Here is a 15,575-nt window from a genome sequence, read left to right as displayed (position 1 = left end):
GAGAACCCTAATGTAGATGTGCTGAAAGCAAATTGTGTACAGGTTTGGCCACACAGCCTTACCTACACTAGGATTCACACCATGTAGGCAAGGCTATGAGATAAAATTCATTGTTTTAGAGAGGCAAAACCAACCGCTGGAGTCCCTTACTTGAAAATATTATGCAAACATTTAGCCTATAGCAAAAATCTTATCAACTATGAAGAAACTATCAATCTGGAGGCTTTGTTATAGTAATGTTGTTCATCTAATAGTTTTTTTCTGTGCATATGCAACCCAGAAACCAGATACAATTAGGTTTCAGGTTTGCTAATTGTTGGTAGTAACACTCTGCTTATAGTCAGAAAGCTGGCAATGAATCAATGGCTTCTGATGAGATTATACACATAGAAATACCATTTCAGTGTTCTATATTGTATAACAAGAACACCCAGTTAGGATTATGTGGCACATTGGAACTAAAAGTTTACAGATTGTCTTGTCATCCTTTCCTGCTCCTGAGTTGGCAGTTATGCAATTTGTGACTTTGACCAAGTCCACTTTTCCTATTCTCATCCAAGTGTTAACTAGCCTGTTTTTACAGCCAGTGAAAATTAAAACTTTTACGCTACTTAAAAGAGTATAATGTACTGTCTTGTGACCTCAGTACTGCATAGTGTTTCTATAATAGGATTCTGTGTAAATTACTGGGGGGAGGGGGGGCGTTATGTACAGGAGGGAGCAAAGTGCTAGTCAGTGAATTGTTTTGTGAGCATAAATTACTGCTTTACACTTCCATTGCATCTTCCATCCAAGAACCTTAAAATGTTCTACAAAGGTAGAACATAGAATAGTTGCACTGATTTATATTGATTTAACTCCATTGGTAATTTACTGAATCAAACTTACATTGCTATAAACTTCTAAATGAGTGCGCATGCACAGGCTTTATCAGTTTAAATCAATTACAAAACTTACAGTGGAAATGGTACAACTTTTGTGTGCAGACAAGCTTGTGAAATAGGTATTACTATTTCTCCTATGGGGAAAACTGAGGTATAGATGCTGGGATTTGCTTCCAACTGACTTCAGTGGAAATTGCTGGGTACTTAGGCTAATTTTCAAGAGTGCTATTTAGGAACATAACATATTCTTGAAAATCTTTGCCTTAAAGTATGAATGAAATCCCTCTTTAAATGGAATTTAATTTACAAATTTGGCACAAGGACTTGACAGAGGACTATTGAATGCTCCATGTAACTTTTTAGTAAAGCAATAACTTTTTGCAGAAGAAACACTTAAAAATTGCTCCCCTTTAAAAATGTTGCTCTTGATTTCTTCACTTTTTTTAGTTCCTTTAATAGCTGTACTCATTTCCTCCTTCCTCCTGAAATAACATTCTGGACTGACTAATCTTGGTTGTATGGAGGAAACTGGAGACAAGAGCCCCCTGCTTCTGTGTTAAGGCATCAGTAGAGCCACAATGAGTATGTCTTTGCCTCTAGCATGAAATAGTTTGAAATATTACAGGCCTGAGGAGATTAGTCTAATTCTGGCTGTTGGGCTTGATGTGGAGGTGGCTGGGTTGTGTTTAGTGACCTGTAATAGACAGGAGGGCAATCTGGTGGTCCCTCCAGCCCTTAAACTCTGTGACTAGAATGAGAAAAGGGTGTAGCACAACTGGAAAGCCTTGTTAAGGTACAGGCTACAATCATTGAAACTGCATTGGTTAGGCATGTTAGACTCTCCTCCTGCCTCCGTGCTTTACTGCAGCTAGTTAACATGGCTTTAGATGTTCGATCTTAATAGGGCTTTTCAATTGTTTGAACTAACCTTGGTTAGAAAACTGGCCATTTATTGAGGGCGGGGGGAGGGGAAGTGTGTATTTTTAATCCAGTTAAATACAATTGAAAAAGCCCATTGAAGCATGTCCATATACAGCTGCCAAAGTTTGTATATTGCACACATGAATCAGTGATGCTGGAACTAGGGGTGCTGCTGCATCCCCTTGGTTAAAGTAGTAAAAACAGACACCAAATATATATATGGTTTCCATCATCGGCACCTCACTATAAAAATTGTTCCAGAACCCCTGACATGCATACTTGTCTGCTTGTGTGGATGCAAAGCACAGTGCAATGGGTAGGAAGCCCAGTGTGCCACAAGCTCCTCTGTCCAGTGTTAGGTTGATCTAACTTTGTAGTGTAGATTGGGCCATAATAGGGCTTTTTACTTGTGCTTAACATGATTGAAAAACACACCCTTTTGGCCCTTGAGATGAGACCTCTGCATTGCTGCTTTAGCTCTCCAGCCACATTGTATCTGTATCAATGGCTACCACCAAACATTGCTGCAGGTAGATAGATATAGAAAAGAAACGTTCAATTTCTTGTGCTGATGCCTCAGCATAGAGGCATTAAGTTCACCCCGAACCAACCGTTTTCTCTCCCTCCACTTCACTGAAATAAAGACTGCATTTGTTTGTGTGCGTCAGTGCAAGCATGTGCTATCGAAGAGGAAAATCATGATTCTATGATATGATAAATAACGAATTTTTCCATTTGCTGCTGATTCAAAAAAATGGGGAGGGGGTTTATAAGCAGAGGAATTAGTTGTGTGTTGACCCAGAATAAAAACTTCAAAATTCTTGATGAATCAATTGATGAATCAAAGTATATTTTTGTTTTGGTGTGTTTGTTTTTAAATAAATCATTTTGGGTCAAATAAAACACTTAGTCTGAGCTGAAATAATTTTTTAATGTTTTGAAGTTTACTTCAATTTTAGTCTTTTTGAGCCAGAAAAACATTTAATTTCAAAAATGTTGAAGCCTTGAGGCTTTTTGATCACATTAATATAATAATTCAGGCAAACTGGCATGAATTCACAAAACCTGCATTTCTGAATTTGCACTTTTTGCCAGAAACAAAAAGCTGGGGCAGGGAAGATAGAAACTTTTTGCCTACTTCTTGTCACAGCTCTGTTAGTGTATGCAGTTGAGCAACCTTAACCGATAACAGTAAATAGTTGTTTGTACTGTTCCCATAGGCAAAACAAAGGAAAGGAGTGTTGTGAGCCATAGGTGACCTCTAACGTCAGAATGCTGGTACTTCACAGTCATGACCCTGGATGAAAGAGTTGCACTTCCATAGCTTCTCTAGGCTAAGGGTATTCATGCAGTAGAGAATCCTTTCATCTCACACAAGCTCCTTATGTGCTACTTTCCCATCCATTTCAGGGACTTTCTGTAAGCCTTCCTCACCCCTTGCTCATGGTTGGTTCTGCATGTTTGCTATGGTCCCCTCCACCACATGCCAGAGATCGGTCCATGTTTCTCCTCCAGTCTGAGTCCTTCCTTACCCACCAGCCCAGTTTTTTTCCCCATACGGGGGTCCCTGCTTCCCTCACCACTCCCACTTTCTCCTCCCTCCATTACCTTCTTTGTCCCCTACCCATCCATTTTCCACCTCCAGGTCTCCAGTTCCCACTACTTACCTGCAAATTAGCTTTCTTGCCCCTCTTCCCAACCCCACTAGCCTTCCTTGTAAGTCTCTCATTTCAGGACCCAGGCAGGGAGTGAAGCAGCTGTCACTGGTTTGAGCAGGAAGCAAGAGGGCTACTAAGCTCTTTTGCCTGCATCACCAGCTTGTTCTTGTTAGTCAGGTTTTTCTGGTGTTCTATTTTGCACCACAATCAATAGTTCTGGCCTTCCCAGACCATTCCTTGAAGTTGATCACATAGAGCCTTCCAGAGTTATCATATTACAAAACAACTGCCATGAAGTTGAGAGTAATAAAACAAGTCACCTTTTATTTTAAACACATGCTGAGTCAGTTTATATTCTATTATGTATACACAGAAACAATTTGTGAGTAACATCCTGAAGTTAACTGGCCTTGAATGACACTTGTAAATGACTAGCTATTTGTGGAATTTGAATATTAAAATTAATGTAAAATGTAAATTTTGCAATGCTCAAATCTTAAATTCACAAGGCACCAAGCAATTATCTGAGATTACACTGCAGAACACATCCTGCAGTCCTTATTTAGGAAAGAATCCCTGAAATAGGAGTTTTGAGTAAAAGATTTGGTTCCATGAAATATAAGGAAACAAGTATTAATTACGAGAGACATTCTGGCTTGCTAGTGTAGCTATTTCATAGAAAATGGATGTTAGTTCTGACAGTTTTAGTTTTCCAAGAAAATATTTAATTACAAGGTGCCTCTACTCACAAATGAACTTATGAAAGCCACAATAGTCCTCCCTAGTCCCATATAGTTGTTTGAACTTCTGTGTTTGCCACTCACAAGCACACACCCTGTTTCAGTCAATTGTTCCCATTACTGTAATTATTACAAGAGTTTCCTTAGAGGTAGTTTGACAATGTTTTTAAAGGGACATTGTCAAGTGTTAATATTTTGACTAGTGAATTCTGGTAAAGTACTAGTCTTAGAAATTAAAAACACCCTAATGTCCCCCCATGCACTTGTTAAACAATTCCACCACCATCCCTGCCACACTCTTATGAACTACATGAGCTATTATAATAGATTAATATTTCTGCAACTAGGATTCAGTAGGCAACAGTTGGTTGAGTGATGCTGTTTCTGCAGAGACAGTTATAACTTTTGATAAAGTGTTGGGTTATTACAAATTAATAATCAGAGCAAAATCACTCCTATATTCCCACAACATTATTCCCAGAGTTGGTTGAGACTTACAGTTTTCATTGAAGTTTTAATGGCAACATGTGTGGGGTGGGGGAAGAGAGCAGAATTTTTGCAATATCAACCCCTTGCTCTACCATTTGTCAGCCTATTCTAATTACCGTTTTGAACCTGTACTTGACTGTGTCCCTTTAAAAACACTGCTTTAAAAACAAAATAACCAAAAAATTAAGTTTTGAAATATTGAACTAATATTTAATGACTATAATAAAAATAAGTTAAATTAAATAAGTACTCTTCATGATTTCAGGTAGTTCATTTTTAAAAAGTTCATTTCGCAGCTCAGAGCACTTTTATTCATGTTTAAGAGGGAGGAAGATATGGTTGGAATCTCAGTCTATTATGATCCTGGGTTAGAGAGACCGTTGGAATTGTAGACTGATAAGAAAATCCTGGAGCAGCAGTCACCAGCAGGGCTGGGGCTGGCACAACTGCCTGAAGAGATTGAGCTGGAGCAGGAGGCAGGAGCAGGGCTGGGCTTGGCATAGCTGGGTGAAGGGAACAGGTCACAGCAGCAGCAGAGGAGACGTTGAACTCCATCCCAGGGGGATAACTGGGTGTCTGGATCTCTGGGTAAGGATAAGGTAGAAGTAAGCCTGAAAAGAGAGCTTCAATCCTGGCATCTTGGGTCTGTCGCTTGAACTTCATACGACGGTTCTGGAACCAGGTTTTTATCTGAAAAATAAAAATCCAAGAGACTATTGCTAATTTATTTTGCCAAATAAAGATGTGCAATGGTTCTTGAAGTTTTAGAAATGCATTAACTGTTGGCGATCATTGGCCAAATTCTGCTGTTACAACTATGTGAAGCTGGAGCAATTTCCCTGGCTTCAGTAAGACTCACACACAACAGTCAAAGTTCCCCAAGGATGCAGTTTCATAGCCAATGTCCACAAGGGAGTGATGTGGCCAGAGCATCATGTCAGATCACCTTAGACTGCCCTAACTCAATGGAGCAGGTAACCATTTTTCATGAATGAACTGGAGGTGGCCTTTCAGTATGAGATCTAGAGAGACTCAGACCCAGACCTTCAGGATTGTAGCTGAGTGCCTTAACCACTCAGCCACTGCACCTCCTTCATACTACAGTACTGGAGTCCATACAAGTACCAAGAGAGAGAACCGCAGAATTTGGCCCCTATTTTTCAGAAAACTTAATTCAGACTTAATATGGAAAGAAACCAGTTTACTTCAGAGGAAACACCCTAAGAATATTAAATTGTGCAATCTTTGTTAGCCTGGAAATTCAGTTAAGGTTCCACTGTAAAAAAACAACCACAATTAGATAGCATGGCAGTGTGCAGGAAGCTTACCCAAACATTAACTCTATTCCATGCTACCCTCTTTCCCTCCCAATGTTTCTGCTATCACATTTCCTAAATTGATCTTTTGTTCCCTCACCACACTATGCTTTTACCATTAAGAGATTTTGCGTTGCAGGAGGTTTGCATTTGTAGATAGGGTAACTGTGTCCAGCAGCACTTGCATTTGGCAGCATATCTTTAGTGATTAATATATAAATGTTTTTCTCCAGGACAGTCTTGAATAATGAAGTGGCCAAATATTTTTAATAGACTGTATGTAATCCTACATAAAGTCATTAGTTATGTGAATTTGCAAACCCAGGTGGACCTTTGTTTCAATAAGACTTTAGTGTGCATTAATTTTAAAATTCAAACGAAAGCTCCTGCATATATTTAAGCATAGGCTCAACTTTAAGCACAACTACTCCTGCTGACTTAACTGGGCCTAGAGTAGTCTAGTAAAATGCGTGTTGGGAGTGTCTGATCATATAAGCATGCAATGTTATTCTCATGTAGGTTATTTGCTGTTCATATTGGGCCAGAGTAGATACAATAAAGTTGATTTTAGAGGAGTTGTATCCACTGAAAGCCAGGAATAAATCTGGCTCATTGTTTGTGTTATCAAATTGATGTAAGAGAACATGGGGTGACTTTCGATATGCATTCCTGTGGTATAAAAAGTGGAATCTTAGCTATGGTGTTTCCAGCTTCTCCAGTGTAATGTGTTTAATTTTCATTGTCTCTTATTGGGGGAGGGGGAAAATTATCTGGTTTTAAGGGTTATTTTTCACTGTGGAGATATGGGGTTCACCCCTATCTCCCATTTAACAAAGTTTGTATCTGAAAATGTTTTTTTTTTTTTTTAGACAGTTCAGAATTACTAAGTGTCAGACATGTATTTTTAGCACTATAGTGCAACCGCAGACCCCTGCTCTGAGATTTTCTGCCCTGGGTTGTTTGTTTGTTTTTGTCATTTAGTCATTCTTGGTAAGTCCTAAACTCTGCTTTATATTGATGTGTTTTAGACACAACAAATTCTGCCTCTTGGCGGCGTTAGACTAGATGAGTCTTGTGGTCCATGCTAACCCTATGGTTCTATCATTCTATGTGGGGCTCAGAAATTGCAGAGCCTACCACTGTTATGCAGGGACTCCTAGCTTGCAAGCTTGGACTTTCTCTGCATTCCCTTCTCCTTCCTGCCTGCTGCTTAGCCCCCCCTCCTGACTCCCTTTCCCTTTCCTACAGAGGAGCTGCCCACTAGTTCCCCATGTGATTTCTTGGCTGTTGCTTTCTGTGTTGTGGCCACCTCATGACCGTAGATGGCCCATGGGCATTGCTGATCTCTAGTCATTATAGATCCTTTAAATCTGAACACATAACTAGGACTTGAAACGATCAAATTGTGCCCAATAGCTAGCCTGTATAAGTATGTATTCCTGTCATGAGTACTCGTCCTCTGTCCCATTCACTTTTTGTAACGCCCATTTGTAACATCTTGTCAAATTAGATTCTAATCTTTTCGGGACAACCTATCCGCTTGTGCGGTGACTAGGGAATTAATAATAGCAATGTTCTGGAGCAAGCATTGACACCATGAGGACTCCATATTATACAAGTGGCGCTGTATAGGAGACACCTAATCCCCGACAGGATCAGGCGTGTTGAATTAAGCTGGGGGAAGGCGGAGGGTAGAATCAATGTAGGGCTAGTACCGGCCTTAGCTAAGGCTAGTGGAGCTCCAGCCGAGGGACTAGAAAAGGGTTTACAGAAGATCCGAGCCCATGACTCTCTCTCGCACACTCTTGGCCTCTGTCACAATAGGGGGGCGGCTTCGCGTGAATATATTGTCCCCCCCCCCCCCCCCCCCGGGAACAGATGCTCTCCTGAGGTCTAAGCCTGAGCGGCTGGGCACCCCCAGTCCCTCCTGGTTTGTCCCTCACCTGGGTCTGGGAGAGCTTCAGCACCTTGGACAGCCGCCGCTTCTCGCTGGCCCCAATGTAGCGCTGCTCGCGGAAGCTCCTCTCCAGCTCCTGCAGCTGCGAGGCCGAGAACTTGGTGCGGGGCCGCCCAGCCTGGGTGCAGCTGGAGCTCTCCGAGCCGCTGCCTTCCCCGCCTGCTTCCGCCTCCTTCGGGCTGGAAGCGGCGCTGCTTGGGCCACTTTCCTCCAGCTCCCCCAGGGCAGCTGGAATAACGGGAGCAAGGCGTGAGAAGAGAGACCCCTACGCCCCAGAGCAGCCCCACCCGCAGCCAGGAGGGGGCAGCCTCATGCGCCAGCCGGCCCTGGGCACGTGGCATTATATGCTGAATTCAGCTGGCCGGGGACACTGACATGGGGCCTCCATGTCCCACCAGGGCCCTTCTCCCCACGCCTGACCTCTATCACGGAGGGCTCCTAGTGGCCTCACCACCCGCAGGCCGGCTCAGCCCAGCCGGTGGGTGGGAAGGCCAGGGCAGCATCTCTCAGCCAGCTCTGGCATAAGCGTCCACATGAACTGGAGTTTAGGGCTCAGCTTCCTAACATGTCTCTGCCCCACTGGGGTCCCCCTAGCCTGCCGCCCTTCCATAGAAAGAGACTGCGATTGTCCCCTAGGCTCAGGGACCCTTTTCTCTCTGGCCGGGACCGACTAGGATCCCGCCCCGATGACTCTTTCTCTTGCCCCACTCCACACGTGGATGGGCAAGGCTGGCACTCACCTTGGTCTCCCGGACTCCGCCGGGCGCCCTCAGGCGGCCTCTCTCGGCCCCTAGTGCTTGGCCCGGTAAGCGCTGGGTTTCTCTTCTCTTGATCGCCGCTGGCGCGGGCTCTGGCTACATTCTTGGGCAGGGACTGGTCGCCCCGCGGCGGGTGGTGGGTGGAAGACACCCCGCTTGCAGGTTGGGCTTTCTCATGGCTGCTCTGAGCGAGCCACTCCACCGAGAAAGACCCCTTCTCCATCCTCCGTGCCCTTTGCCCCTTAGAGCCCTTCCTCGCCGCAGCAGGCCGACTAACCATCCCCCTGGGTCTCCAAATATTTAAAGCTCCTCCGCGACGTGATTTGAAATGGCCCCAAAGCATCAAATGAGGCCGAGAACAAAGGATCCCATTGAGACCCTTTAATCTCCCCTTTCAGGTGATTGTTACATCCGACTAATCTCTGAACACAGTTGTTAACAGAACTCAAGGCTACCTGACCTGGCGCCAAGTTCATCTCGGAATCACCCCCTAATGATACAGCTGGTAATAATTACATCAGAGCCTGCACTTTTGTTTTACTCACTCCAGCTACTGCCGCGTTTGAGCCATTCGAGGATTTTAAATCTTTATCTTCGACCATCAAGAACAAAGATTCAGAACGTGCTGTTTGAAGAAAGCTTCCAAGACGCTGCCCGATGGCTTGCCACGGAGCTGGAAATACCCACACTGTCTGCTCCCGTGCTTGCAAAAGTTATTTTACCAGCAAAGGTAAGGTAACCCTGGAAAGGGTTAGAGCAAAGCAGACGCACGGGCCTGGGCAGTAGGTAAACTTCATCCAGAAATTAAAATTGAAATATTCTTCCCATTATGTAGACAGGTTGTCTAAGGCTGTTAGGATATACCTGGCCAGAGGGGAATAAAACACAAGTGTTTGTTGTTTGAACTAGGCGGTGTGGGGAACGTAGTTTGATGCAGCTTCCTGTATTCTTACTGATCTTAAAGTATGGTTAAATATATGGCAAATAAACCTGTCTTACCTACACATTTAAGGCTTGTTCCCGCTTCTAGAGAAATCTATCACTGAAGTCGTGTTGACCTTAGTAGTGCAGAGCAAGTTCCTTCATTAACAGAAGGTCAGAAACCATATCACGCGTGTTCCTTTGTTTGGCAGCATGATCTAATTCTTTCCATCCTCTCGTCGGCGGACAGCAGAGGCAATTAATTTATTGTGATCTTATTTTAGAATTAAACCGGTCAGTGGGGAGAAAAGAAAGGAAACCCCGAGGAAATAGCTGCTGGTTTCGAATCCAACCGTCAATGTCTGGAAGAAAAAAAAAATTAAGAGAAAAGAAACAGGGCTGGTGCATTTCAAAGTAAACAGCCCTAATGTTTTTATAAAGTAGATCAAAGACAAGGAGTGTAAACTCTGTTAAAGAGGCAAAGTCTGTTAAGGGATGATTCAGATAAGAGTGAGAAAAGAGCCACTTTTTACAGTCTGAAGTGCGTCTGGGACAGCAGAGTCCTTAGCCTCGGCAAATACTAGCTCACACTTTTACAGGTTGTTTCAGTAAACAGCCGCCAACTGTATGAGTTTATACAGCCCAGAGATAATGAACTAGCTTATGTTCTTCCACTCCTCCAAGCTGATCTGAACATGTTTCAGATATGTTAATTCTTAGACTTCAAAGGATTTTTGTCAGCCTGTTATGAACGGCGCTATATTTGCATTGAGATGCTGAGAGTCCGATAACTCCACCCTCTGAGATGTCTGTTCCCCCCGGCTTTACGCAATTTCCCAGCAAGGCAATGGCTTCCCCCCCCGCCCCCATATAATATAACGCTCTTCACATGATCTTGTGCTTAATGCATTACAGCCTGACATGAGTCAGCAACTTTGAGACCGCTCTGTGACTACCCACCCTGAATACATTTCACAGTTAAATCTCTAGTTATTTTTCCACGGTTTAGTAGTATGGAGAAAACCCCGTCTAATTATCTAATTACTAACTCTGCTTATCTTTCTCATCAGCACTGCATATTCTGAGGTAATAGACATGCTGCAAAAGAAAACAAAAGATAGGCCTTTTTAAAATGTTGATGCATTTTACAAAAATGTTAATTGAGCAAAATGGCTAGGGACCGTAGTTCCATTTTTGTAGCAGCATATTCCTTTCCTATTGCACTGAAACTGCAGGGTGTGGTGATTTATGGTAATATTCTCTTGGACAGTGCGGACAAGGGTAGGGAAGAGCCATGTTATAACCTTAGAGACTAACACATTTAGTAGAGCATAGGCTTTTTATTATGCTCTGATAAATGTGTTAGTCTCTAAGGTGCCACAAGTCCTGCTGTTCTTTTTGCGGATACAGACTAACAGGGCTGCTACTCTGAAACATGTTATAATAAACTGTTCTACAGAACTAACCATAACCCTCCTCTGTAAATAATCCCTAAGTGGAAAAGGCCTCAAGGTCTATAAACATATATCTATATTAGACCTGGTCAGCAGTTTTTTGTGTTTGTTTAATTTTAATTTAAAACAATATTAATTTTAATGAAATTGGTGTAGACAATTATTCCCATTTTTGACACTATCTCTATAGATATGTTTAAAAAGTAAGGAGAAAAAACTGGCTATGACCAAATAGCATGTTTTTATTAGTGACGGGGTGATCTTAATCCTCGTGTGATAACATGGAGTAATGGCTATGGGGGAAAGGAGTGATTTGCCCATGAAAGAAATGTTAACAATATATTTTAAAATAACATAGATCCCAACCCTGTAAGCACTTACACTTGCTTAACTTTGCACCTGTGTGTAGTCCCAGTCAACTCAATCCACTACTCAGGTGAATAACTGTTTGCAAGGTTAAGACCTTGTGGCTAATTAATCAGAAAAAAAAGTTGATGTACAGAGAATGTAAAATAATTTATAAACTGAAGCAAGTTTTGAAAATGTTAGTGGCTGGTTAGATAAAATGGTATAATCCAATAACAATGCAATCATTTTCTTCATGAAAATCCAACAATTTACTTAGGGTGGGATCCACAAAGGACTCAGGTGCTGCAACTTTTCCTCATAGATGCTCCGGATGTACTCTGGTAAATTCATTGACTTCAGAATCCTCCCAATTTACACAAGTGTAAGAAAATCACTTAATTAAAACTGTGCCATTTCTACCGCACTCCTATTTCTAAGCACACATGAACATACACTGCACCTTGCCTAGTGCAACTCAAAGCACACATTACTTGTAATGAAATAGAAAATGAAATATTACCAATACGGTGTACTAATATTATCTTTGTTTTGTTATATGCACACATGCTTGCTGTATAAAGAGCACTACTCTGCTATAACCTTATCAGCTTTTTTTAAAAAATACTTTTTTATTAGTCTGAATACCCAAAATGAATCTTCCCTTAAGAATTTGGTCTAATATTTCACTTGTTTTGGTTTATATATTTCACAATACAAATGAATCTTGGGGCTTTTTTTGTTCATGTTACAAACTTTGACTCACAGGTGAAATAACATTGTTTCAGGCTGATACTATATGGACTTTATTTCTGGTAAGCAAGTCAAAGGAAGCCATAATAATAACTACCACAAACAAACTGGAAGGCGTGGGCAGGGAAATCAATGGAATTTACTGTGTCTACTGCTTTGGGGTAAATACTCAACAAACCTAGAACAAGGGAGGAAATATACATCAAATGCTTTGTACATTATAAAAAGGCTTTATTTAAAATACAGAACCAAGCTTAAGGCAAAACTCCACATTTTGAAACCAAAACTACTTTGATGAGGTAGCTAATCAGTAAACTGCTAAGATGCTTTAAGTAGACACCTCATGAAAGGAATCCCAGTTGAAGCAGTCATTGCTACTTTGTGTTTTTAACAATTAACAGTTGTCAAGTGTTGTGATGAAACAATGTCTACCTCCAGTATTCAGTATCATCTGTATACTGTATAACAGCAAAATTAAAATAGCACAAACTGAGTAAGTGTGTGGAATGTACACCGCTGTCCAGGTGACCTCCCAGAGGCAATGCAACTGAGAGCTCACTACTGTGATCTAAGGAGTGAGCTGTAGCTCACGAAAGCTTATGCTCAAATAAATTGGTTAGTCTCTAAGGTGCCACAAGTACTCCTTTTCTTTTTGCGAATACAGACTAACACGGCTGTTACTCTGAAACCTTTTATAATGGGGATCTCATTAAGGTGCTTAATACTAAGTATTGCTCTGCTTCCTTCATGCTATTTCAACTTCTCTTAATGCATGACATATATTCTGATAGTAGTAAGCACTTTGGTTTTGGTCATTGCTTTATTGCATCGTTTGGTACAGTTGCTCTTTGGCATTGCTCCCGTTATGGAATATAGTCAAGATCCCAGCTGAACTATAAATTGTGACTATATTGTAGCAGGGTCCTCTGATTTAGATGTATTTGTACCGTAGATGGGCCCTCGCCTTGCAGATCACGAGAATGGCATTATGAAGCCATGTCAGTTTATAGCAAGAATACATTCTCCCTTCATAACAATTTTCAAATGTGGAAATAAATTTAATTTAATTTCACAATTGCAAAATGTGTCCTACAGAAATGAATCAAGGGCCTAATTTTCCATTGCCATCCACCTTGTGTAGTCATTTGGATCACTGTAAAATGCTACTGTGTTGATCTGGTGGTGTTTTACACTACTTTACATTGGTGTAAATGACTACATAGTTGCAAAACAATAGGGGATCAGGACCAGAGAGGATTTTTAAGTGGTTAAAATAGAGGAGGCTATGTTTGACCCTTTAAAGATGTACTCCTAAGAGGACTGCTAATACCAGCCGGTTTCTGGGCCTGAGTCTTTAAATCTCCTACCCTGGTGTAACTTGTTGGAGTCAATGAAAATCAAATCAGTTGAGTAAAATCGAATAAAGAAATCAATGAAGTTACTCTGGAATGAGATTGGTGTAATGAAGTGGAGAATCAGGCCTCCTAGCCTCGCTGTGCTGCCATATGCTGTGCAATGTAGGCTAAGTGTACATGGTGAGACATAGTGACTTTATGGAGATAGAAAGGAAAAAAAGGTGTGTGGGTTGCAGAAGCAGTTCTTTTCTGCAAAATTGCTGTTGTTAAGGCCTTGTCTACACTTAAAAATGCTCTGCTGGTATAGTTATTTGGGCAGAACCCCTAGGGTAGGTACCACGTAAACTGACAGAAGGTGTTATTTAAATAAAGAGTGTGTGTTCCAGGAAGTGGTGGACAAATAATTCATTATAAATAATTTATCTGATGAATTTTGACTCTCCTGTTTGCAGAGTGTCTCTCAGGAGATCACAGTATTCTTGAATTTATTCATTGTTCCAAATCATTTGCAAAAACATGACTAAAAATAATTTGTGACCTGTAGCAGGGTTAGATAAAACTTGATCCCATCTGAACCATGTTTACATTATAAGTTCCACTGGAGCTAAACCTTTTGGCATCTACAGGTCCAACAATTCATAGAGTTGACAAGGCCTACTTTAATTTAGTGGGCATTTTGCCTGAATAAGGACAGCAGAATTGGTCCCATGCCATAATTACCATAAATGATAATGGATGTTTAGCGTGTGAGGTTCTGTGTAGAGAAAGCTTGCCGAGAGACAATCTGTTGTCAAACAAATAATAGCACCAGCAAATAGTGTGAACTCTTCCTCCCAACTCAATTTATCTTAATGAGATTAGGACTGTTTTAATGCTGCTGTTCAGATTGAGGTCTGGTCTACAATAAAAAGTTAGGTTGACCCAGCTAAGTCACTGAAGGGTATGAAAAATAAAACCCCTGAGTGATGTAGGTAAGCCGGCCTAACCCCTTGTGTAGACAGTGGAAGAATTATTCTGTCTGCCTAGCCACCACTTCTCAGGGAGGTGGATTACCTGTGCTGATGGGAAAAGCCCTCCTTTAGGTGTAGGTAGTATGATGTGTCTACACTGAAATACTACAGCCACTGTAAAAAGCCACTGTAGCTTTTCAAGTGTAGACAAGCCCTGAGAAACAAAATCCAACAGTAATGAGTTACAGAACATTTCACTGTCAATGGGCCATACATGTGTTACTTTTGACAGTCAGACTGATAGACTGTCAGATCATAGCATGTTATTTGGGGACAATAGAGGGGAGTACTTCTCACATTCCTGGTACATTCCCATACTTGCAGAACTGTGGAGGAGCAAAAGCAGACCATTGGGTCTCCATGTATGCAATAATCAGGAAACAGGTCTGTTGTCTCTATCCTATATCACTTTAAAAAATGATGCCAAGAGGACTGGGGATCAGTGTGGGATTGTATTGCTGATGGCCCTGACCTCCATAGAGCCACACAGATCTCAAGTTTGGGACCCTAGATTCCCTGCCACTTTGATGAAAAGCAAACCCTGCACTCAAAAGAAGACTTCATTAGAAAACCAGCAGGCTAGATCCTGGCCCTCAATATGGCTGCTGTGCACCAATCTGCTGGTACAAAGCTGCTCCTAAGCCATTTTAGCCAGTTATCTGAATAGGGCTAGCACCTCCTAACCTGCACACAGGACATGGCTAAGGAAGGGGTGTGTGGCTGTGCTTTTGCAGCCAGATGAAAATTTGAGCAGCTCTGAGGTTGCTTTACCTAGTAGTGCCAGTGAGCTAAACCAGTCCCAAGACTGGGAGAGCAGAGGTAGCATACATTCACCTTTGTCTTACTTTCATCAGTGTCTGTACTGAGCGGAGCTGGCACCAATGCAGGATTTTGGATCAGTGTGTCCGGTCCGCCTACACAGCACGTGAAGGTGTGATTGTAGAGCAGGTAGGCATACCTGTGCTATGTGCCAGTGTTTATACAGCTAGCACAGATAACAATAGTAGGGAAGAA

The 15,575-nt window shown here is 41.8% G+C and overlaps 1 protein-coding gene and 1 long non-coding RNA gene across 2 annotated transcripts in view; one reads left to right on the top strand and one right to left on the bottom strand.

Annotated features, from left to right (window-relative positions):
• Positions 1 to 725: 725 nt before the first annotated feature.
• On the bottom strand, positions 726 to 9,315 carry VENTX (VENT homeobox). The gene is made up of 3 exons (XM_037905114.2): positions 8,706 to 9,315; positions 7,952 to 8,193; positions 726 to 5,382 (listed from the first exon to the last, which is right to left on the bottom strand). Exons 1-3 carry the CDS (start codon positions 9,064 to 9,066, stop codon positions 5,011 to 5,013), a joined length of 975 nt encoding a protein of 324 aa, XP_037761042.2. The 5' UTR covers positions 9,067 to 9,315; the 3' UTR covers positions 726 to 5,010.
• A 25-nt stretch (positions 9,316 to 9,340) lies between these two features.
• LOC122466555 overlaps positions 9,341 to 15,575 on the top strand; it is a 68,097-nt gene continuing 61,862 nt past the window's right edge. Inside the window, exon 1 of the long non-coding RNA XR_006292171.1 lies at positions 9,341 to 9,453. This is a non-coding gene — a long non-coding RNA (uncharacterized LOC122466555). The remainder of the gene's footprint in view (positions 9,454 to 15,575) is intronic.

The sequence above is a fragment of the Chelonia mydas genome, chromosome 7, assembly GCF_015237465.2.
Source record: "Chelonia mydas isolate rCheMyd1 chromosome 7, rCheMyd1.pri.v2, whole genome shotgun sequence".
NCBI classification, from domain to species: Eukaryota; Metazoa; Chordata; order Testudines; family Cheloniidae; genus Chelonia; species Chelonia mydas.
This window is presented reverse-complemented; position numbering and strand designations above follow the sequence as displayed.